Below are 25,786 nucleotides of genomic sequence, written 5' to 3'. Positions count from 1 at the left end.
GGATGACAGAGCAACTGTCATAACGAGAACAACTTTATATTTGTGACACCAGTAACCAATTAAACAGGGAGCATGCTACGTGGTTAAACAGCCAACTCTTTCATTAACAAGGGAAAAATCTTATCCCTTTCTCTTCTTAAAAACTACACATCACTACATTTTCAGGTTGTGCCTTACTACCACGGAGATTGATTTGTTGATTCTAATCGTCTTTATTGGTATCAGTTTTCATGTAAATGGTAGTCAAATCTTAAAAGCCTGTATACATGGATAATAAACAACTCCACACTGAGATATGATGACCTCAAGACGTTTCATTTAACTTGCTAATCGCCCAGGTATCCGCACTCCAGCCATATGGCTCCAGCAATTCATACTGATGCTGTGGTCTCACATATTTATTTATTATGATGGAAAATTCCACCTAGAATGTGGACAGGCACAATTAAAGTCTGTAGAAGTTACATTAGTAAGCTAGTGTAATTATTCATGTTCTATATCTATAAAAAAAGCTCATCATACGTTCACAATCATTCCATTGGGAAATTGGCAATTAGTGAGGAATGACTAGTTTATCAATAGGTGGTACTTCAATATTTTAGCAGATCAATACAGCAGGAACTCTTATTTTTTTAGAAAGAGCAAGATCTACTTGGTAGTTGAAAGATCAGATTCTTCAGCTGCAGTTAGGATGTGCGTCCCGGCTGTCCATGGGTTCTCAGATCTGTCTGTACCTCGGTGTCTCCATACACAAAATGAGGATAATAATGCCCCTTTCTCCCTCCCCCTCAGGGAGATTACAAACTGTGGAAGCACGAGCACTCCCTCTCACACCCCTCGAATTCCTTAACGAATTGGGTTGGCTGTGGGGAGAACTTCAGAAGTTGGCATGTGTCTCCATTCGCTCCCCCCCCCCCCCGCCACTGGTCCCATCTGGTCCCCCCAGCTCCCCTCCTGTGCCGCATGGGCTTCATCTGTCAGTTGTTTAATGACAGGAGCAAGAACTCTACCAAAACCAAGTCCTTTCAGCTCAAAGGAAGAGTGTGAAGACTCTCTGCTACACTTAGTGTTAAAAAATGAGCAACAGAGGGAGACATTTAATCAATTTGATGAATTCTTTTTAAAAAGTGTCTGGCCTCTCCATATAGTTTTTTATAAACTCTACAGCTGTAAGATATTACATAACCACAGATTAACCTTATTCTGTAACACTTGAGGCTTTTACCTCCAGATTCACCGGGCACACCACCAAAAATCCCCAGTGGCTCAGTGGTAAAAGGTCTGCTTACAATGCCGGAGCTGAAGAAGACACGAGTTCAATTCCTTGGTGGGGAATATCCCCTGGAGGAGGAAATGGCAACCCACTCCTGTATTCTTGCCTGGAGAATCTCATGGAAAGAGGACCCCAGCAGGGCTACAGTCCATAGGGCCAAAAAGAGGCAGACATGACTGAGCACACATGTACCACCAAAAATTCTAAGTGATCAGGCTATTTTAACAAATTTTTCTCTAGTAATAGTAGAATTAAAATTCACATGAGCTTTGTAGACCTAAAACATGATGCTTATGAATTTAGACTACTTTGAATAACAGACTTCCCATGGCAAGATTCATAAAATGTATGAAGTGCATTGTCAATCTGTCTTTAGCTAATGACTGTTTAAATGGGTCCCCAAAGAACACACAACTTGACTTTGCTAATTTCACTGCAGCAGACGGTTCCCTGTGCTGCTGTGTGAACATATAAAACAAAAACCAGAAATTCCTAATAATTTTCCACAAGATGCCCTAAAATAAAAGATAATTATTGAGAACAAATAGTAAGGCTTCTATTAAGATTCTGTTTTGATTTGGTATCCTGAGTAGGTGTATTTAATTTTTAATGCACCACTCAAACACAAAGCTATTTTTATCTCTAAGTTAATAACTTTTAAAACATTTGAAAAGCTCAGTGTAAGGAAATAATATGACATAGCATTGGGGGAGGGAGGAACAAGGCTTCAGTGTTCAGTAAATGTAAATGAGCATGTCACCTTTCCACGTAAAGATGGCACCACCAGGCTCGCCTCAGGAGAACCCCAGATACCACATCTATCCGCAGCACTGTACCCTATCTATTCCTCAGATCCCTCTGTTTGACCTGTGCTCCAGCAGTTACCCCACTCCATTCATCTACTAAGGCCTACTGCCTCCCTGAAAGCAATTACTCAAAGTTAGTTATCCGGCCATCACTAAAACCCTCATTGGGCAGGCGAGTTTTTCAGCCGGTGTTAGTTGAAAGGCAGTCTTAGTAAATGAACCCACTAAGCCTTAGTATATTAGTGCTCCCTGGAGCGCTTACATTGTGAGAGGTTATTTGCCAGTACAGATGATTATCAGACTGATAAAAAACCTCACACTGTTGTAATATTTTGCATGGTTTAGCACTCATCAATTATTTGAGAAGTAGCATGCAGACCAAGTGCAGGAGTTGAGTATAGGTATTAGACAGCAATTACCTACCTACATGACTCCAGCAAGTTAAATTCTCACTTTCTCATTTAAAAACATGAGCAGTTTGGTCTCAAAGGCCCCCTTCCAGCTCTGAAGTCTGATTCTGTTAAGACTTCACCTCTGTGTAAGGTAAATCCCAACATCTGGCCCACAGTTGGTAGGTGTGTATGCATGTGTGTGTGTGTGTGTGTGTGAGAGAGAGAGAGAGAGAGAGACTCTTAATTCATTCAAAGCCAAAGCCAATTAATTCAGTGCACAATCCCAGTGATCAAAATTATATTTAATCTTCATTCAAAAGGAGACCAGAAAGAAGTTTAGCATCAGTTCTCTGTTTATTGTTCTATTCAAAGATCTCTTTAATAAATCATAAAATCATTAACATAGCAAAATGAAGTTAAAATGGGATGGTTTCCTGAAAGAAGCAAAGCTGACAAAGGACTATGAAAATGACAATTCAATGACCTTCACACTCACCATAACACCACTTATTTCTCTTTTGTTACGTTTGCTGCAGTGGCAGCCCTTATTAGCAAAGTAAAATCATATGACTTATCACTTGAAGGTTCTCTTTAACCATGCCTAGTATTCAATGACAGATCTCATGTACTTTCTGTCCGTGACCATTCCCAGAGTAACAAAGCCCAAGATGAGCTGCATGTTGGAGACCAGGCGTGTCCATGGAGTCAGGCCTCCCTCAACAAACATCGTGGAACCATTTATGATGAGAAATTCACAGTAACTGGAGTCCTCTCTCCCAACTACCATCGGACTGGTTAGAATCCCTCTTCTCAGCTTTGTGGAGACACCCACTGCCACTGAAGGGCAATTTTTAGAAACCTGTGCTGGATTATGTAGCTTTATAGTGGATCTAGAAATAGGGAATCCCCAAAAGATAGCCAATTCAAGTGTCCCACCAAAAGAGAAGACTGTGACGACTGCAGGCAATTTTCTACATTTTAGTGTCTCTAACAGTTGAGAAAAAGATTTTTAAATATTGTTTCTTTATTCCACAATAATATTTATGTGGTATTTCACAGTTCTCAAAGAAGTAAGATTAAAGACAAATTATTTTTCTTCATGAATGTAACCAGTAAGCAGCAGGTGACATGTTATAAAAGAAAACAAACTAAAGCAGGACATGGACTGGATTTTCCTCTGTCTCACACCAGGGAGTGTGAAGTGAGACCTCAAGAAACCTCATGCTATTTCTTAATTCCCTAAGCTCTAGTCCCTTCAAGAAAGAGAAAAGATCGCTTGAGAAAATCACAACATTCTCAACAGGTACATATAATCTATTGGAATTTTTATTAGAAATCCATTTTTACTGGCAGGTTCAATAAAGGAGGCAAAATTTTCACTTTCATCCTCTTCTCTGTTGTATATAATGCAAAATCCACTTTCCCTTGCCATCAATATGGAATTTTTATGACTATTAAAATTCATTCAAAAATCCATGTTAGGATATTCTCTCAAAGATACTGCATAGCAACACCTATCCTTCATAACGAGAACTGTCATGAACAGCCAATATCATCAACACTGTTGACTAAGGCTTAAGCTAAATCTCAGAAGTCATGTTAGATAAAGATAAAAAGGATGACTTGAACCTGTGCACGTAATTTTAACATGATTCATTTTCATGTCAGTCTTATTTTATTTATTACATGAAAAATCATTGATTTGGTCTTCATGAAGGTAAGCGTTCTTCAAGTAATGCCTCTCTCAGGCTGGAGCTGAAAGAACTTAACTTCTAAGAGATCAACACAGGTCAAAGAGAACACAGCATGTAGATATATAAACTTCCTAAATTTTAGGAATGCTTCAAATTCAGTTCAGCACAAGTAGCTTCCTGAGACTCCCTATTTAATTTAATTTAATTTATCCAATTCAAACAACTCTGACAAAATATCCAGTCCTGAGACTGGTTTCTCTGAGAACAGAGGCATACAAGGTGTACATGTGAAGACCTGAATATTTACAGGAGCAATGAGTTTGACACCTGGAGGTTCATGAAGGATTTTAGAGCTGAAATTAAACCATATTCATGATCGCTGGTCAAATGATGGCAGTGATCACTGGAGACAGGTTATGTTTTAGCTAAACAGCCTCAATTTAAACACCTAGAGTGTCTTCACTAACACAGCTCAGAACTTACAGCCAGCCCCTCCTCAGCACCAAGACCACACTTTCCAATTTGAACTAAAAAATGACAAGACCTACTGCTGCTTTATCATGAAAATTCTGTTACATTTTAAAGAATGAGAAGAAAAAAGGATCCTACCCCCCCCCCCCCACCCGGCCAATCCGGGCCTTTCTCCTCAAGGTAAAAGGCTGTGAGCAGAAAAGAGTTTCATTTCTACCACGCATAATGAAAATATATTGCTGTCAGTAATGTGCCCATCCACTCTAACTCCTCCACATAAATTTCTTTCTCCCTCCTGTAAAAAGGAGCACTGGCAAACATTTTGCTAGAAAAAAATTATTTTTGCCTATGCAAAGGCATCATATTCTGCTTGTAATAAAATCTTAACACGACTTACGTAACTTGTTCAGCCCCCACACAATCTCCATTAAAAATGTCTGTTGTGTATTCAAGCAGCTTATGTGACACTGTTTGTAAATAAGGGCCTATGTACCAAGGGATATTACTAAACAGCTACTAAAATCATATGTGATAATGTGAGTTTTGTATTAACTACTGTGTTTGTATAATAAATAAGTGTAGTAAAGCAAAGGGCATGAAGAAAAATAAAAAATAAATTCTCCTACTTGCTTGTCATGCAATGAAACGTATTATATGTCTCTGAGTCAATCATTTAGATAACAAATATCCAGTGAACAGTTAATTACTAGATCTATATCCTAATTAAGATGATTCATAACCCATTAGGTCTCTAGCCATTGGTCCATGTGGTTTAAATAACATCACATAGTCTAAACAGGTAGGTCCAAAATACAACTCTGAAATAAAAATGCTGGACACACATGGCTGAGATCCCATCCACCCTGTGTTAGAGCACACGTGTTACTGCGTCCTCTGAATGAGCGCCAGAGCACAGCGGACACTCAAAGCCGGCCCCAGGGAAAACAGACAGGCAGTCAGGGGACCACACTGGCCTTCCTGTTCCCTTTTCTACCCTTCACACCCAGCATGTCACTATTTGGGGTCATCATGTGGGCTACCATGGTTCAAACCTTTCTTGTCCTTTGTCCTCCCTTACCCAGCAAAATGTACCTGTCGGTGGCCTGGCTTCTCCAGCCCACTTGGCTGAAGCTGGCGAGACAGCACCTCTGCTGTAAACCAGCGATGGTCTCCACTGCCTCCGCTTAGTCAACAGCCTTTCCTGAGCATGTACTAGGTACCAAGTATTATTCCAAGTGCTAGGGATGAAGCAGTGAACAAAACAGTTAGAACCCACCCCTCAATGAACACAAAGTTGAGTATAACCAAGGGTGGTAAATGCTAAGGAGAATAATAACACATGAGAGGGCTAAGAAGCTCAGGAGAGGACGGTGCAAGGGACTCACCATGGTTAGTGTCTCAGCTCAGACTCTGCAAATGTCTGTATCTGAACACGTTTAAAGCACCTAAACATACTGCCACCAAATTACCTTAAAATATAGAACCAAAAGCCTTTCAGTAGGAGGTAGACACTTATTAACAAATAATTTTAAATCTAGAAACTCAAAGTTTTCTATCCTACTCTAAATAAATGAAATCCCACTGGTATAAAAGGTAATTAAGCTATTTTAGAAAACCACAGAAATATATTACTTTCTTAAATGACTCTCTGTCCATCAAAACAAAGTAATAAGAAAGTAGCTAAAAACATAACTTTATTTGCTGAATAAAAGCGTGGCACTTTTTAAGACTCTCAATAGGTATAGGACAAATTCAAGTCATTACTGTAAGAGGAAAAAGGTTAAACACAAGCATACGTACTGTGAGTACCGAGAAAAGAAGAGGTGCAGGCAGGGTCAGTGACAACATGCCACTCCAAACCAAACAGCGTCCCTTTTTATTAACGCGCAAGATGTGGACTTTGAATGACAGAAGCAAAACACAAATGAAAACACCTAATTTTTATGTATAGTATATGTAAACATACACATTACATGGATTTAATAATCCTAAATATGAGAACAATTGGTTCTCTAACTTCAAAATAAATTCAGTGTTGACATTACTGTTACTAACTTATAGGGTTTTGCATTTAACAGGAAGAATTATGGACACCCAAGTTCAGTGTAGTCATGGATTTCATGGTAAGATATAAATAGAGTTTTTAAGAAATAAACTATATAATAAAATAAGTTTACTTTTGAATCATAGTACAGTCACTTTCTTCAATCAAAAATATTCCTTGATTATAAAGCAGCCTTACTTTGCAAATGTATTTCAGGAAAATAGCTCTAGCAATATTTGAAATTTCATACTTTTTTTAAAAAGGCAGCAAAGCAACAGACTTTAGATTTTAAACAGTATATTGCAAAATAGTTCAACGTATTCTTTCTAAAGCACAAAGCAAGCTCCATTTTGAAGGATGCTTTTTATCTTATAAAGCAAACTGTTCTGATATTTCTGTGGTAGTTTAGAGTCTGAATATCTATGATAAAAGATAAATCTTTGTACATATAGGATAAACTTCAATACATATCCACAACACAAATGTTTTGCATTATTACATCACTCTATCATGAAGCTTAGTTTGTTAACATGTACTCAAAAGGAAAATAAAAACATGATACAGTCCTGCAGCTTTATAACAGGCTGAATTCTGCAACAATCAAAAACATGAAACCAGCAGCAACAGCAAAGGCAACACCAATCTTATGAATAATAAAACAAAACACCAAAAACCATAACCATTTAAATGAATAGCTACTACATTCTTCTTAACATATCTTAATTTGCTCTTTTGTCTTAAATATATATTTTTTTTAATGTTTTTCATCCCCAGAGGAAATGATGGCAAATTCTCCACAAAGAGGAAAGTGCATCATGTTTTATCTTCAAAGTGCTTCACATGTGTGTGTCTTATAGATATGTCTAATAAGGAAGTTAAATATGTGCAAATAGTTCCAATTGTGACTTGAATTCATGAACCTCATTATGGGATTTTTAAGCTCCTCCAGATGAGGCAGTCACCAACACAGAAGAAAGATCTGAGATGACGTGCTGGGCAGCAGAAAGAGCCCAGGCCACAGATGAGGAGACCTACATCCTAGCTGGAAGGTCTGGTAACCAGCTAGCTCATGACCCAGGTGAGGAAGAGCAGCTTCAGAACCCCACAGCAGGAGAAGTTAAGCTCCAGAGCCCCGGGGCCCATCCACCCCCACAGCTCTAAAGTATCTGTAGGTGGGACATTCCCAGAAGGGCAAACAACTAAACCCAAAAACAAGAAAAACGCACGTTATCCAGCTACTACTCTCGCCTTGTCCTCAGTGGTACAGAAAGAAAGAAAAACTCCAGACAAGGTCATGTGAACGTCTTAACATTAACCAAAGCTAATGAAAACCTTCACAATGATGGTATATGGAAAATTCACTATTCTGTGCAAAAATGAGACACAGTAAGCAACATCAGTAAGTCACCTCATGGCACATTTTTCCCAAGTTTAAGAATTTTCTTGGGTCTAAAGCTTTAAAAAAAAAAAGTCTTATTTTTACATTGTTTTAAGAGATCTACAGTTCATATTCCTACAGTTCATATTTCGAGCTTTTTAAAGGGGTCTCTGAATTGTTATAATGGTCTATATGAAGATAGTTGTATTTTCAAATTTTAAATAATGGCTAAATGAAGTAAACCATTCATCATGGACTTTTTATAGTGTGTGTGTGTGTGTGTGTGTGTGTGTGTGTGTGTGTGTGTGTGTGTGTGTGTGTGTGTGTGTGTGTGTGTGTGTGTGTGTGTGTGTGTGTGTGTAAGCTCATTTATTATACTACTGTAGAAGCCTAACTCAACAATTCTCATCCACCAGCTTGGACCCGTTTATTCCCCGGTAGGTCACTCTGCTGGGCCTCACAAGGACCCCGTGGTTGGGCTTGCAGGTGAAGTAGCGTTTGTCTCCCACTGCCCCGTCATTCTTTCCTTTGGGGCTTCGAAGCTCCAGGCCCAGCCAGATCCCTGAGGCGAAGTCAGTGGGGCCCACGTACCTCACGGTGGCCATCTCATTGGAGCTGGTGAGGAGGACCTGGGAGCCCTCGTGCAGCTTCACGCTACCCTCCAGGCCGCCGGCCGTCATGCTGCTGCTCCAGCTGCGGTGCAGGGTGGGCTTCGACCTGTGCACAGGGGGCCGAGGGAAACGCTTCAGCATGAAGCCGCAGGACGCCATGCGCCATGCTCACTTCCACGGCCAGGTTCACAAGTCATTCACGAAACAGCACGCTCGGCATTCACAACTTGATCTTTTCTATTCTATGTAGCAACATTAGGATATAGTTTTGCTTAAAGTTTTTCTCTTCGGGCTATTTTAATTCTACCCTCATCTGGATTTAAGATTTCACTAGCAATTTATGTATGTGCACACACATTTTATACCTATTTAATGAAGCAAAAAGAATGAAACCTGGTATTTGGCCGTGGTAAATTAAAATTACCTTTTGTTAACCTTTCAAATATTTCTTTACATGAAAACCATTTTTAAAAACTTAATCCACAACTTTGGAAACTACACACACACACACACACACACACACACACACCCCTTCTATGAAGGAACTCCAGTTACATTTAAGGTTTCACCACTCCCCCTTGTCACTAACATCGGGAAGGCTCTTAGTTGCCTAGAACAGGATTCCTCTCCTTTGCTCTACAACAAAACATTACTTACAAGGTACTGCCTCCAAGCACCCGCCACCCACACGACCTGATGACACAGCTACTGAGCACCCACACACGCAGCCCAGGCAAGGCCTTGTGCCAGCACTGCCCATAGCTTCTTCCGCTGTCCCTGCAAGTAGCTAATCCTGAAACCTGCCCCAAATAGAAATATGACCAGGATCTTGTTGCTCTATAACCTGAGACCTCCCAAAACAGTCATCCAGAAAGCACCACCATGAAGCCATCCACCCACCATCCACACCATCTCTCCACCAAGAGAAACCCTTATCCTGGCCACACAGTAGAGATCACAAAGAACCTGTTACCAAAACTGCACAAGCCTGATTGTGAGCAGAATCTGGGTCCTGCTTGTTTTCCATTTTATTTCACTCTCTGTATTTTTAAATACATTATCACATATCATGTCTCATTTCTACATACTTCTACCTATTAACGCTGGAGAAAGGAAGAGCACTCTTAATTTTCTGGGTAGGAAAACTGAGGTTAAAAGCCTGTCCTATGCCACATCTGATAAATCCAAGTTTTAAAATGCAATGGGAAAAAAAGATTATTTACCACATCGAATGTCCAAATATAATGATAAAGTTAACAAAGGAATACATAATACGTGTGTGTATGTATGTATGTGTGTGTGTGTGTGTGTGTATGTATACACATCCTCCCCAAAGTGATATTTTTGGCAACCTGATGAAATTACTCTGAATTTCACGTGACAGTATCTACCACTTCCTAAGCACTTACTGTGTGCCAAACACATACATTATCTCCTCCAACCTCACCCAAACCAGTGCAGAATTAAAAGAGTTAAACTATTTGCATAAGGTCAGAGAGGTGGCAAAGAGGAGTGCTGGTATTCAGATAAAAGGTATCCAAGGACAAAGGCCAGGCTCTTGCTCACAATCGCAATGAGTATTAATAATTGAGAAAATGTTGAAAGATAATAATATGGCAAAATTTACATTTTAAATTGATTATATTTCCTCAATAAGAGTATGCTTTTTAAAAAAACAGGTACTAGTGTCAATCTGTAAAGGATGAGTAAAGCTTCCTTTATTTTTATTTTCAAGGAAAACCAACAAAAGTGTTGATATTTTCTTCTCATGTCAATACATCATCTTGTACATATCCATACCTGCTGTATCATCCCCACGGTTCAGATTCCTCTCTCCTTCCCTGGTTTCTCTGTATCATGCTCTTCCACTCACCAACATCTTGATACTGATTTTGATACCTTTCCCCCTTCAAAATCCTTTATATCCTGGTTGTCTCTTCTTAGTAATTTCTTCCATTCTGCCTAAGAACTCTTGAATATCTTCAACAAACTGGAGCATAAAGTTACTGCCCTTAAACTCTTTCAGCTAGTCAAGTGAGGAGACCAATTTCAAAATCTCACAATTGGTAAAGGTTTTGAGGAAGGGGAAGAAGCAAAACCAAACCCACCCAACTCTGCTAAATAGTATCTGATAGTGCCTCAGCCCCCGTCAGGGTTCTCACATGAAATCTCAGATCTTTGTGAGGCTTCCCAGCAACTTCAGACCAGCTGATTACATAAACTAGCTGACTGATGCTCATCTCTTTGTTAAGTTCTAATGCATGGGCTGTAATTCCAGGTGGCTTTGAGGACCCCATGACTAGTGCAGGTCCCTAACTCAGCTAGATGTTTTCCCCCCAGGGCACAGTTCATAGATTAACTGGAAGAATTTAAAACTGAAAAAAATAAAAAACTTCTTAACCCAATCAGTTTAGAAGAGCCTCATATTCCTCAAAAAAAATTTCTTGAAGTTTCTGAAAGTTTCAGATAACTATTAGGGGGAATAAAGTGGGTCTGGGGGAAATAAATACAAATGAGAAAGAGAAGGAGATTCTATCTACAAAGAAGCAACAATAAAGGCCTTTTGAGCAGTATATTCTACAAGAGGAAGCAGGAATATTTTTAAAAATAATAGTAAGATTACCTTATGCAAATAGGTCTGACATTTCTTTTATGGACTCCCCAAAATAGTAAGTCAATTTGCTAATTAAGTAAAGAGTACAAAATCAATCTACCCTATTCAAAGATAACACAAAATGTAAATTCCTCCAACTTTTATTAATAGTACTAAGTCTCTTGAAGATATATTCAGGATATTACCTTTAGTCATTGGTCACATTTTTAATTGAGCTTGCAAAGGAGGGACAAAGAATTCTTCTGACTGACACTCATCACACCTCTTCTCCTAGGTGTTAAAATTCTACCATGCAATGTAAAAGATACAAAATTCTACTTTTCTTCCTTCACAGAATCCTGTCATGTTCATCTTGAAAGATGTTTTTTTAAATCTTCTTAATACTCACTTGGCAAAAGCATTTCTTCTGTTAATCTCTTTTTGGGAAGAAGCAGAAGTTGTACTGAAACTTCTCCTAAAACCTAAATATGAAAGTCAAGGTCAGAAGAGGAAAAATAAATCACAAATTTGCAGTTCTTGTTAGAAGTTATCTTTTATCATTTCTTCTACAGACTTCTATTTTACTAAATGGTTCTCTGAAAACAGAAAAGAAAATAAGTGCATGTAGACTGTAACATGAGTATAGATTTCTTGACAACTGCTGTTTTACCTTTCTCATCAAACCATGCACTACATGAATAAGTCAAGATCATGATGTTACTTTTGGAAGTTTTTGTTGTAAACTTTCCTGAATACCAAACAAAATCAGACTATAGACTGAGAGAGTTGAATCTTTTTACTCTCAAATATTATAATCTTGATAAATCACATTAAAAAATAGGATAAAAATGGTTTAAAAACACGATTACTAAATCTATTGTGAACAATAAATTTCAGAGCTTCTGGTTTTTGGCATCCCCAAATGACAGAGTTCTTTAAAAAAAGAAGAAGAAGAAGACTTCACAGAAGGTAAATTTTTTAAAACGTGTTTAAAAAGAACGGGATTTCCAGTTCTGGCAGTTACAGCACACCAGATGTGCTGAATGAATCTCTTGAATGAAACAAGTATAATTTAAAACAACAATAATCTTAAAAAAAAAAAAAAAATACTGTTGAGCTCATACAAGTGGCACAATATCAAAAAGGCCAAAAACCAAAAAGAGAAACCATGAGGGGTTTCTCCAAAACAACCCACCACCCTGTACCCCAGGACTAGACTGCCCTCTGGAGAACCTGGGGCCTGCCAAGATGGGGTTCTGACAAAAGTGAGGGTCTTGAGCAGCTCACCCTTTTCTCGTGTAAAGTTAAACGAGAAACTAAATGAAGCACCACTCAGATGAACACAAAGGGAAGCAGCCTGTGTCAACCCTACCGTGCAGAAGGCAAGTTCATTTTATCTGTGTAATATAAAGGCAACAACACTGCAGAGAATGTAAACTGAAGTTGGCAGTGCCTTGTAGGCAACTGGCAGTGGTAAATACAGGAGTACCTCAGAAATACTGCAGGCTCGGTTCCAGACCACCACAATAAAGCAAACAACAAAGTGAGTCACAGACTTTTTGGTTTCCCAGCATATATAAAGGTTTACACTACACTGTAGTCTATTAAGTGTGTGATAGCATGACGTCTTAAAAAAAATGCATGTACCTTAATTTAAAAATACCTTATTGCTAAATACTGCTATCCATCACTTTCAGTGAGTCACAATCTTTTTGCTGGTGGAAGGCCTCGATGCTGATGCCTGTTGACTGATCAAGGTGAAGGTTGCTAAAAATTGGGGTGGCTACAGCAAATTCTTAAAATAAGGCAACAATGAAGCTTGCCATATCAATTGACTCTTTCACAAATGATTTCTTTGTACAGCATACCTGTTTGATAGCATTTTACCCACAGCAGAACTTCTTTCAAAATTGGAGTCAATCCACTCAAACCCTGCTGCTGCTGCATCAACTGAGTTTATGTACTGTTTGAAATCCTTTATCGTCATTTCAACAATCTTCACAGTATCTTCACCAGAAGTAGATTCCCCCTCACAAGCCACTTTCTCTGTTCATCCATAAGAAGCAATACCTCATCTGTTCAAATTTTATTATGAGACTGCAGCAATTCAGTCACACCTTCAGGCTCCACTTCTAGCTCTCTTGCTATTTCTACCACATCTCCAGTTACTCCCTCCACCGAAGTTATGAACCCCTCAAAGTCATTCATAAGGGCTGCAATCAACTGCCAAATTTCCATTAACATTGATATGTGAACCTCCTCCCATGAATCATGAATATTTTTAATGACACCTAAAGTGGTGAATCCTTTCCAGAAGGTTTTCAATGAACTTCGCCCAGATCTAAGAGAAGAATCACTATCTCTGGTAGCCATCCATAGCTTTATGAAAAGAATTTATTAAATACTAAGAGTTGGAAGTCTCAAAATGACTCCTTGACTCACAGGCTACAGAATGGATGTTGTGTTAGCAGGCATGAAAACAACATTAATTATATTGTACATGTCCATCAAAGCTCTTGGGTGACCAAGTGCATTGTCAATGAGTCGTAATATTTTGAAAGGAATCTTTTCTTCTGAGCAGTAGGCCTTAACAGTGAGCTTAAAATATTCAGTAAGCCATGTTATAAATAGATGTGCTGTCCTCCAGGCTTTATTGTGCCATTTATAGAGCACAGGCAGAGTAGATTTAACATAATTCTTAAGGGCCCTAGGATTTTCAGAATGGTAAATGAGCACTGACTTCAACAAAGTTACCCACTGCATTAGCTACTAACAGGAAAGTCAGCCTAGACTTCCCTGATGGTCCAGTGGCTAAGACTTTGAGCCTCCAATGCAGGGGGCGCTGGTTTGATGCCTGGTCAGGGAACTAGATCCCACACGCCACAAGTAAGAGTTCTCATTCCACAACTAAAGAGCCCACATGCCACAATTAAGACCTGATGCAGCCAAATCAATCTTTTTTTTTTTTTAAAGGCTACCCCTTCTTTGAAGCCTCACACTAACTTCTCCTCTCTAGCTGTGAAAGTCCTAGATGACATCTTCTCCAATACAAGACTGTATCATCTACATTGAGGGATTCCCAGGTAGCTCAGTGGTAAAGAATCCACCTGCCAATGCAGGAGACATGCGTTCGATCCCTGGGTCGGAAAGGTCCCCTGGAGGAGGAAATGGCAATCCACTCCAGTATTCTTCCTTGGAAAAATCCCATGGACAGAGGAGCCTGGTGGACTACAGCCCATGGGGTTGCAAAGAGTTGAACACGACTGAGCACACACACGTACCCATGTCTACATTGAAAACCCACTGTTTACTGGAGCCACTTTCACTAATGAGCTAGCCAGATCTTCTGGATAACTTGCTTCACCTTCTACATCAGCACTTGCTGCTTCACTTTATGCTTTGATCTTATGGAAATGGCTTCTTTTCTTAGACCTCATAAACAAACCTCTTCTGACCTCAAACCTTTTCTTCTGCAGCTTCCTCATCTCTCACGGCCTTCACAGAATTGAACAGTTAGGGCCTTGCTCTGGATTAGGTTTTGGCTTCAGGGAATGTTGTGGCTGCTTTGATCTTCTCTCCAGGCCATTAAACCTCTCTCTGCATCAGCAAAAAGGTTGTTTCTTACCATCTGTGTGCTTACCGAAGTAGCACTTTTAGTTTCCTTCAAGAAGTTTTCCTCTGCAGTCACAACATGGCTAACCGTTGGTACAAAAGGCCAGCTTTTGACCTATCTCTGCTTTTGATGTGCCTTCCCCACTAACTGTAATCATTTGCAACTTTTGAATTAAAGTGGGAGACATGAGACTTTTCCTTTCCCTTGAACACTCAGAGGCCATCGTAGGGTTCTTTATTGTCCTACTTTCAATACCGTTGGTTTTCAGGGGACGGGGAAGCCCAAGGAGGGGGAACGAGATGGAGTAACAGCCAGTTGTGGAGCAAGTCAGAACATACACATTTATCGATTCAGTTCAGTTTGGTCGCTCAGTTGTATCTGACTCTTTGGGACCCCATTGACTGCAGCACACCAGACTACCCTGTCCATCACCAACTCCTGGAGTTTACTCAAACTCATGTCCATTGAGTTGGTGATGCCATCCAACCACCTCATCCTCTGTCGCCCCCTTCTCCTCCCTCCTTCAATCTTTCCCAGTATCAGGGTCTTTTCAAATGAGTCAGTTCTTCGCATCAGGTGGCCAAAGTATTGGAGTTTCAGCTTCAGCATCCATCCTTCCAATGAATATTCAGGACTGATTTCCTTTATGATGAACTGGTTGGATCTCCTTGCTGTCCAAGGGACTCTCAAGAGTCTTCTCCAACACCACAGTTCAAAAGCATCAGTTCTTTGGTGCTCAGCTTTCTTTATAGTACAACTCTCACATCCATTCATGACTACTGGGAAAACCATAGCTTTGACTAGATGGACCTTTGTTGATTTATTGATCAGCTTTGCCATTTTATATGAATGAGGTTCACCATGCCTCAAAAAAATTACAACAGTAACATCAAAGATTACTGATTGCAGATCCACCACAACAAATATCATAATAACAAAAAAGTCTGGGGCTTCCCTGGTGGCTCAGTGGTAAAGAATCAGCCTGCCAATGCAGGAAACATGGGTTTAGTCCCTGGTCTGGGAAGTTGCCACATGTTACGGGAGCAACTAGGCCCATGTACCACAACTATTGAGCCTGTGCTCTAGAGCCTGGGAGCCTATGGGCTGCAACTACTGAAGCCCACGCACCCTAGAGCCTGAGCTCCACAACAGGAGAAGCCACCACAATGGGAAGCCCCCATCTGCCACAACTAGAGATATGCCTGTGTAGCAGCAAAGACCAGCACAGCCAAAACTAAAACTTAAAAAAATTAATGTTAAAAAAAGAGTTTAAAATTTCAAATTTAACCCCTGTCTCTGGGTTAAAATGCAACCCAGAGACATAAAGTAAGCAAAATGCTATTGGAAAAATGATGCTGAGAGACTTGCTCAAGGCAGGTTACCACAAACCTTCTATTTGTAAAAATATATATACATACATATATATAATATCTGAGAAGCACAAAAAAAGCAAAGCACAATAAAACATGATATGCCTGTATAATCTTCTTGAGAGGCATCAACCCAGGCTTCAGAGAATTTCCATATATTAAATTATAAGTAGGTAAAATAAGTATTTCACAATAAATTACAAAACTCACAAGGAAAGAAAGTGCCACAAGTTAGGCTCAACAGAAATAGATGGCAGAATCAGACTCACAAAGATTTCAGATATTGAAGTATTAAACACAAAAGGTAACAATATTTAAAATGCTTAATAACATAAAAGAAAAATCTTGAAAATATAGGAAAAGAGTGTGACAATAAGTAATAACCACACAGACTTACAAAAAGAAAACAAATGAAAAGTTTCTAATTAAAAACCTTTGTGGCTGAATTAGGCAGTAGTATAAATATAGCAGAAGAAAGAAACAGAAAGGTAACTCTGAAAATATCCAGAATGCAGTCAAGAGAGAGAAAGTTCTGAGAACTATAAGCTAGGCATGGGAAAGTGAAGAACTACACTATCCTACTCATCAGAGTTTCAGAAGGAGATAATAAAGAACATGAAGAAAGAAATATTTTCAGAATATGAAGGAGAATTTTACACAGTAAATCAAAGATACTAATTCCCAGATTCAGGAGGACCCAAGATGCCAAACAGAATAAACAAAGGGAAATCTCCACCTAGGCACAATCAGAGTAAAACTGTACAAGACAAAGCAAACAGAAAGGGTCTTAAAAAGCAGTCAGAAAGCGAAGATAAACCACCTACCATCACTTCATGGCAAATAGATGGGGAAACAACAGAAACATAGACAGACTTTATTTTCTTGGGCTCCAAAATCACTGCAGATGGTGACTGCAGTCATGAAATTAAAAGACGATGCTCCTTGGAAGAAAAGCTATGATCAACCTTGACAGCATATTAAAAAGAAGAGACATTACTTTGCCAACAAAGGTCAGTATAGTCAAAGCTATGGTTTTTCCAGTAGTCATGTATGGATGTGAGAGTTGGACTATAAAGAAAGCTGAGCACCAAAGAATTGGTTCTTTTGAACTGTGGTGTTGGAGAAGACTCTTGAGAGTCCCTTGGATTGCAAGGAGATCCAACCAGTCCATCCTAAAGGAGATCAGTCCTGAATATTCACTGGAAGGACTGATGCTGAAGCTGAAGCTCCAATACTTTGGCCACCTGATGCGAAGACCTGACTCACTGGAAAAGACCCTGATGCTGGGAAAGATTGAAGACAGGAGGAGAAGAGGACAACAGAGGATGACATGGTTGGATGTCATCACCGACTAAGTGGACATAAGTTTGAGCAAGCTCCAGGAGGTGGTGATGCACAGGGAAGCCTGGCGTGCTGCAGTCCATGGGGTCACAAAGAGTTGGACATGACTGAACGACTGAACTGAACTGAAACCACCTACAATGGTACAGATTAGAGAGACTCATAGCTGACTCCTCAAAACACTGACAGAAGACAGAAAACAGAAGAATGATAATGTCAGTGTGCAGGGAGAAAACAGCTTTCAAGCTAAAAATTCCATCAATCTTTACTTTTACCTGGTAAAATTATCATTAGGGAAGACAGTTAAAGACAGAGCATTTGCTACCAATAGACCTTTTCTTAAAGAAATTTTTAAGAATACAAATGAGTTAAAATGATCTCAAGAGGAAATTCAGAGGATTTATGACTAAAGATATTAGTAAATATGTATAAGCAAATTAAATAAATATCAATCATATAAAAACTAGTATAATAATGTGAAATTTGTGAGGAAAATAAAATTGAAACAGAATAACTCAATTTCTAAGGATTTTCTATTATTTGGAAAAGAGTAAACATAATAATTGACTTCAGGCTTTGTTAAGTATGTATGTCAAAGTACCTACAGTAATTACTAGGAAGCATATTTATAGAGCATAACTTTTATACAAGTAGAAAACAAAATGAGAAAAATAGAGGGTAGGAATATAAACAGAATGAAGTCAAGAGAGAAAAACATTTAAGTACAAAAAAGTTGAAATATTAAGAAAATTAAATAACATAAATAAACCCAAATATATTAGTTATATAATGAATGCAAATAAGTAAAACTCTCAGATTAAGAGACAAAGATTGTCTTTTTTTTTTTAAGTAAAATCCAGTTATATTCTATTTAGAAGATATTCCAAAAACATGAGGACATAGAAAGATTAAGGCAATGGTTAGAAAAAAAGTTTTTAGGCAAATACTTAACCACAAGAAGGCTGATACAAGGTAAAAAGGATTACTATAAAGCAATACCACTGACATTAACACCAAAATGGAAGAACCGTGTGGGTATAAATCTAGTAAAATGCATATAAAATCTGTATTAGGAAAACCATAAAACTGATGAAAGAAATCAAAGATCTAAATAAATGAACAGGTATTCCATGTTCATGGGTAGGAAAATTCGATACTGTTAAGCCATCAGTTCTTCACAATTTCATCTATACATTCAGTGCAATCCCAATGAAAATACCAGCAAATTATTTTGTAGCCATCGACAAACCAGTTGCAGTGTTTACACAGAAAGGCAAAAAGCCCAGAATAACCAACTCTAAATTGAGGAAGATGATCAAAGTCTATTACTACAAATGGAAGAATTTCTGTAAAGCTACAGTAATCAAGATAATGTGGTATTAGCAAAGAAAAAGACAAACAGATCAACAGAATAGAATAGAGGGCCCAGAAATAGACTCACACAAACATGGTAAACTGCTCTTTGACAAAAGAGCAAAGGCAATTCAACAGAGAAAAGATAGTCTTTTCAACAAATATGCTGGACCAACCAACATTTGCATCCAAAAAAAAAAAGAATCTAGACATAGACTTACACCTTTCACAAAAATTAATTCAATGAGTCATAGATATACATGTAAGACACAAAACTATGAAACTAGAAGATAACATAGGAGAAAATTAGGGTAACCTTGGGTTTGGTGAAGACATTTTCAATACAAAACCAAAAGCACAAGTCATGAAAGAAAAATTGATAACTTGGACTTCATTAGAATTAAAAACTTCTGCTCTAAGACAGACACTATTAAGACAATGAAAAGCCAAGTCACAAAATAAGTAAAAACATAACTTTGCTATTTTGACTAATTAAAAATTGAAAGCTTCTGCTCATCGAAAGACATCAAAAAAGGGAGGGAAAGGGGACAAAAGACAAGTCAAAAAAAGGGGAAAGATATTTGCAACAAACAAAATGGACAAAATATTAGTGCTCAAAATATATAAAGAAACCTACAAATTAAAAAGATAAAAACAAACCAACTCCCCCCAAAAAAATAATGAGCAGAAGACCTGAACAGGTATGTCATAAAAAAGGCAATGTATGTGGTCCTTAAACATGGAAGTGGGCTCAACTTCATTTGTAATCTGAAAACCACAAATTGAAACCACAGGGAGATGCCATTTACATCCTTCAGATGGGGAAAGACTTCTAAATCAAGCGGGACTACTGTTGCTGAGGTGAGGAGTGGCAAAGACGCTCATCCATTCCCATGTGGACAGTCTGACACACTAGGAAGGCTGAAAATATGGATATCCCATGCCTGGAAATCCTAGAGGAACTTTTGTAAATGTGTACAATGGCATAGCTTCTGAATAGTAAAAAATGAGATATAACTCAAATATAGAATGAATAATGTATTTTAGGGCTTCTCAGATGGTGCTAGTGGTAAAGAACCTGCCTACCAATGCAGGAGACATAAGAGACGTGGGTTTGATCCCTGGGTTGGGACAATCCCCTGGAGGAAGGCATGGCAACCCACTCCAGTATTCTTGCCGCATGGACAGAGAAGTCTGGCAGACTATAGTCCATAGGGTCACAATGAGTCAGACATGACTGAAGTGACTTAGCAAACAAGCACAATATATTTTAATGGAACATTACATAGCATGACTTCCCAGATGGCTCAGATGGTAAAGAATCTGCCTGCAATGTGGGAGACCTGGGTTCGACCCCTGGGTCAGAAAGATCCCCTGGAGAAGGGAATGGCAACACACTCCAGGATTCTTGCTTGGAGAATCCCATGAACAGAGGAGGCTGGCAGGCTATAGTCCATGGGGTCGCAAAGAGTCAGACATGACTTAGCAATTAAACTACCATCACCACTACACAACACAGTAAACAACAATCAAAACTAAACATACATTATTTACTGACATCTATATATGATGCATAGACATTTAAAACAATCAAGGAAACATTAACATACAATGCAAGATACATAACCTGGAGACAGGGCATATGAAAAAGGGAGGCAGATGAGACTGGGCAATACTCAGGACATACAGGTAATCATCTTTGGCCATGGGATGGGTAATAGATATTGCTTTATGATTACATAACTATACAAATGTATTTCATATATTCTTCTGTATACATATACACTTTACAATTTTTAAAAGTTCAATAAAGGAAAAGAAAAGAAATAATTATTAGGAACACAAAATCATAATCTTACCAGGATAAGAATGATTCTGTTTATTTGAAGAAATTTCTGAAAGAGTATCCAGGGAATCTGTTACTCTGTGAATAAAAGAAGGATTGCAAACCTAATTAGAAGCAGCTGGTCTTCATATTTAAGACTGGCGCTTAACTGAGGGTTTCACAACAATGGCTATATCTTTTTTTTTTTAACTTTTTGATGTGTATTGAGGTATAGTCAACTGACAATGCTGTGATAGTCTCAGGTGAATGGCAAAGGGACTCAGTCATACATATACATGTATTCAAAGCTCACTTCTTATTTTACTCACTGGACAAGCATTTACTGAGTATTTATTAATAAGTCAGAAATGAGTTTCAATTTAGCACCAGAGACAGGCACTAATCAAACAGAAGAAGTCCTTGTTATATAAGGATAGCAAGTTATATAAGGATAGCAAGTACAGACAAAGTCAACTTCAAGTGAATTCATTTCAAATAGGGGCCCAACTTTGTTTTCTTGGAGCTTCATTTTCAAAGATGGAACTAAAAAAGGTGAAAATTTATTTTACGTTAAATATAACAAATGTTAGGTTATAATTATAAAACCATTACATTTTTATATTGAAAAAAGACATCAGCTGAGGCTGTGTATATATGTGATTTTTCTTATAAAACCAACATCTTTTATGTTATATTTGACTCTAAGCACAATCATAAAGGACACATTCTTTATAGGTCTACTTTTTTGATATTCAAATCATTCATTGTTTTTAAAAAGCCAATCCTATAACAGTCTCATTTTCTTTCAACTGTTTACTGACCTAAACCAGAAAAGTCTTCATTCTATCCATCACTTGTTCCAGCACACTTTGTTACCATAAAAAAATCCTGCAACTCTTGCATTAATTGTAACTTCATCTTGCAATCCACATGCATCATCTTTACATGATACATAACATAGAGCAATCAATGAGAGACTAATGAATGCAAAGAATATGACTTGATGAAGCAGAGAGATACTTGAATTTAGTTGTGATGGAGGGTTGAGAACTTAATTCTAAAAGTGATCAGTTCATTAGTAAGAAGTACCTAATGGTATGAACTAAGAATAAGAAAATTAATACTATGCTGATAAAAACCACTTGAGCAAAAAAGAGAGAGATTAGATCTAGTCACTGAGTCTCAGAATTTCTCTAAAGAAATACTGGCTTTTATATATGTTGATAGAAGAAAAGGAAATTAGTTAGACGATAGTTGAGTGATAGTAGAAAGCCATCCAAGCAAAAGAAGTAATATGTGCAAAGATTCTGGGACAGGAGCACATTTTTTTAATAGAAATGTTTTTTTTTTTCTTAAAGAAAAAAAAAAAGGCCAACAACAGTCTGGGGAGGAGAGTGATGCAAGGTGAGGTTGTGATTGGTCACTATGTGATTAACAACTGTTCTCAGGAGTCCCTTCATGAAGATCAGTGTGATTGTTAAAGAGCTCCCAAGCTGGTTTAAATTAGAAACTCCTCAAAATCAGGCATCATGTCTGTTTTATTTGCTTATAGAATGCCGAGCACAGCACAAAGTGCTAAAAGACACTTAATAGTATTTGATGATGATGAATGAGACAATCAGAAGATGACAGGAAGACAGCTGGTTGGAGACAGCAGTTCATTTAGAGAGAGCCGTGCTTCGTCTAAAGATGAGGGGACTGCTTTTAAATGAATCACCTTAAAGAAGATCAAATAGATGCCCCCAAAAAAGAAAGCAAAAAATGTGTGTTCCATAAACAAAGCAAGAAAAAGAAGATAAAAACTTGGAGAGAGAAAGTGGCTTCACAATGTAACAGAGAAGAAAGCTGTTATAGCATAAAAGGCACTGAACGAAAGTTCATCAATATTTACTGTGTGCACAATATGCCAAACTGTATTCCTTGGGTAGCAAATATGGAACAGAGAAGCCCAGTCCTCATGACTAGGAGACAAATCAAACTTCTAAGAGACTGTAGCAATGTGCTAATGAAGATTTGTTCAAAGTAATATGAGAATCCAGAAGACTAACTGGTGACTCAGTATGAATTTTATTCCCAAATCAATCACTTATAAGATATAGGTCCTGAAGAAAGTCACTGAGCCTCTTTTAACTATAATAGGATAATGGTTAAGAGCATACATTCTTATACTAGACTCTCTGGGCTCAAATCTTCACTTGGGCCCTGGGCACAATTGTACACCTCACTTAAGCTCTCTGTGCCTTACTTTCCCACTTGTGAAATAGGGATAATTATGGTACCCGACACACAGGATCACTATAGAAGAGTAAACAATACATATAAAGCACTTAAAATAGTGCAGCACATCTAAGTGCCACCAGTTACTGCCTCTTTTTCTTTATTTATAAAATAACTACCAAAAGCCCCCTGCAAACTATCTAAAAGCAAGGGCTTAGGAAAAAGCAAAGTAACAAACCTGGACTGAATCCAGCTCCACCATTATTAACTAGTATGGGAGATCAAAATACCTTACCCCAAACCGGCTGCTCTAGCACAAGGGATTATTTTGAGCTAAAGAAATTCAAGAATAAACAAATGCAAAAAGAGGCTTTCTCTGAACTCCCCTTATCTGCCTAAAACAGATCTCCCCAAAGAAGAACTCAATTGTCATAAATCCCCTCCCCAGAATTTCATCAAGCATGGAAGATTGACTTACATCACAGGAGAGGAGATGGGGAGTCAACACCACACCCATACAGACACTGTCACAGACTATCACATCCCCATCCACTTTCCTAAAGGCCCATTGATCTTCCCTAACATCATCTGCTCTCCCATAAGCGGCCTTTCTCCCCCGCCCCTCCCCCCATTAAGATGGTCTATAAATTCTCCAATGTCACCATTCCTTTGGGCATTCACCACTTTCTGTGATGCCCCCATGCATGTAAAGTTAACATTTAATAAATGCTATGCCTTTTCTTCTGTTTATCTGTTGTCAGTTTAAGTCACAGACTCCGTCCCCTCCAGTTAGTGAACGTAAGATGGTACGGGACAAGTTGTTCATCCCCTACACCAGCTACATGACTTTAGCAGTTACTGTATCTCATGAAATTTTCTTTGCCTGCAAAATAGGAATAATCATAATACCTTATATCTCATGGGTCTGGGGGAAATTGATGAAGTACACGGTACAGAGCCCACCACTCATTAAATGATCAGTAAATGTTTGTAGAGATCCTCTTCAACTTACAATGGAGTTATGTCCCAACGAACCCATCTTGAGTTGAAAATGCATTTGATACACCTAACCTGCTGGACATCATCGCCTAGCCTTGTCAATCTTAAACGTGCTCGGAACACTGTCATGAGTCTACAGTTTGGCAAAACCATCTAACACCAAGCCTACTTTACAATCAAGTGTTGAATGTCTTGTTTAAGTTATTGAATACTGTACTTAAAGTGAGAAACAGAATGGTTGTGTGGATACAGAAAGGTCATAGGTGCCTGGGTCAGCCACCTTCATGATCACAGGACTGATTGGGAGCTGCAGGTGCTGCCCTGCCCAGCCTCATGACACTGTATCATACTGCATACGGCTAGCCCATGGAAAGATCAAAACTCAAAATCTGAAGTACAGTTTCTACTGAATTCTTACCACTTTTGCACCATCATAAAGTCTAAAAATTGTAAACTGAACCACTGTAAGTCAGAGACCATTGGCAGTTATTCTTTTCTAGTTTACCTGGCTAAATACTTATTAAAATCAAACAAAACATTTAATTGAAGGTACTTTGTCAAGTACTTTGCAGTTAACTTATAACTGCAAAGCATTACAAGTTAAATGTTATAAAATCATAAATAACAAGAAAAGGATTATATCAAGTACATCATAGAAGAAGGAAAAGAATACAAAAATTATATGTAACTATTCATTTAAAAAATGACAAAGAAAATGGATATGAAAACTACTAAATTTGCCAGGAGGCAGTCACACAGTCCAGTTGGAAGGGGATGAGACGGGACTCCCAGGTTGAGATGGCAGGTCTATTCTCACGAATGTGATTGCACCATACGTGTTACTGCCTATTTAAAGATATCAGGCCAACTTCTTTCAGCATATTAAGCCATTTCACACAGTGTACCTAGAATTTCATAAGGACTTGTTTCTGCTCAACTTATTTTTTAAAACCCAGAGTGAGCTGGAGCAAAAGTGTACTATCTTCGGAAGAAACACAGAGGAGGTATATTATATATAAATACTTGAGGCTTCACTTCCCCCCAAAAGATGTACTGCCTATCTATTTTTGAAAAACCAAAGAAATCAGAGGAAAAAGCCATTTTGCTTCCATTAGGTTTGTAGGAGAATGAATGGGGTGCCTGCTGGCAGGAAATTTAATGTAGTTAGGATGTGACTGAAGCAATCAGAGAGCATTTTCACTTTTGTTTGCATGACAGATTAAGCTTGCTGCTCTCACTGTTCTGAGCAGCAAACACCACTCCTAATAGCCTACACATACTCATAGGGTTTGCAAATGAGGAATAAAGGAGGTTTTTAAAATTGCAAATCCTCAGCAAAGCAAATTTAGCTTTCCATGAGCCTACCCTCTGAAGAAGGTGGCTGGTTAACCCCTTGAAAGAAGACATGGTCTGTAGTTAGTGCACATCTTTCATACAGAATTAGTGACTCTAACTCGCTGCGCATTACAAAAAGTTCTTGTTAATAATGTAAATTTCATTTTTTTCTCACCTTTGAACCCTGGATGGGGGAGCAAATATTCCATATCTTGGGGAACAACTAAAATACTGCACACCTCCAACTGAACCATCATTCTTGCCATGGGGTTTCTCAAGCTCTATCCCGTACCAATATCCTAGAACAAGAATACTGGATTTTAAAAGCATCTGTACTTTATCCAAAACTGTTATGTTATTACACAAACCCACGGTCTAGATGGTTTAACATTCTCACACATGACCAAAGTGATGGAAGATCATTGTCATCATTAAGCCTTCAAACAATAAAATTATAAAACAAAATTTGAA

General features: G+C 38.4%; 1 protein-coding gene across 2 annotated transcripts in view; it reads right to left on the bottom strand.

The window, feature by feature from the left end:
* Nucleotides 1-6,312: 6,312 nt before the first annotated feature.
* The window catches only part of CLIP4 (CAP-Gly domain containing linker protein family member 4), a 61,064-nt gene continuing 41,590 nt past the window's right edge, over nucleotides 6,313-25,786 (bottom strand). For both annotated transcript variants that reach the window (XM_065928934.1, XM_065928935.1), the window contains 4 exons: nucleotides 25,491-25,614; nucleotides 20,799-20,863; nucleotides 11,672-11,744; nucleotides 6,313-8,775 (listed from right to left, as the gene is read on the bottom strand). In XM_065928934.1, the coding sequence (XP_065785006.1) occupies nucleotides 8,454-8,775; nucleotides 11,672-11,744; nucleotides 20,799-20,863; nucleotides 25,491-25,614 (584 nt within the window). In that variant the 3' untranslated portion in view covers nucleotides 6,313-8,453. The remainder of the gene's footprint in view (nucleotides 8,776-11,671; nucleotides 11,745-20,798; nucleotides 20,864-25,490; nucleotides 25,615-25,786) is intronic.

This window comes from Muntiacus reevesi, chromosome 3 (assembly GCF_963930625.1).
Source record: "Muntiacus reevesi chromosome 3, mMunRee1.1, whole genome shotgun sequence".
Lineage (NCBI taxonomy): Eukaryota > Metazoa > Chordata > Mammalia > Artiodactyla > Cervidae > Muntiacus > Muntiacus reevesi.
Note: the sequence above shows the minus strand (reverse complement) of the source record. Positions and strands in the feature narration are given on the sequence as shown.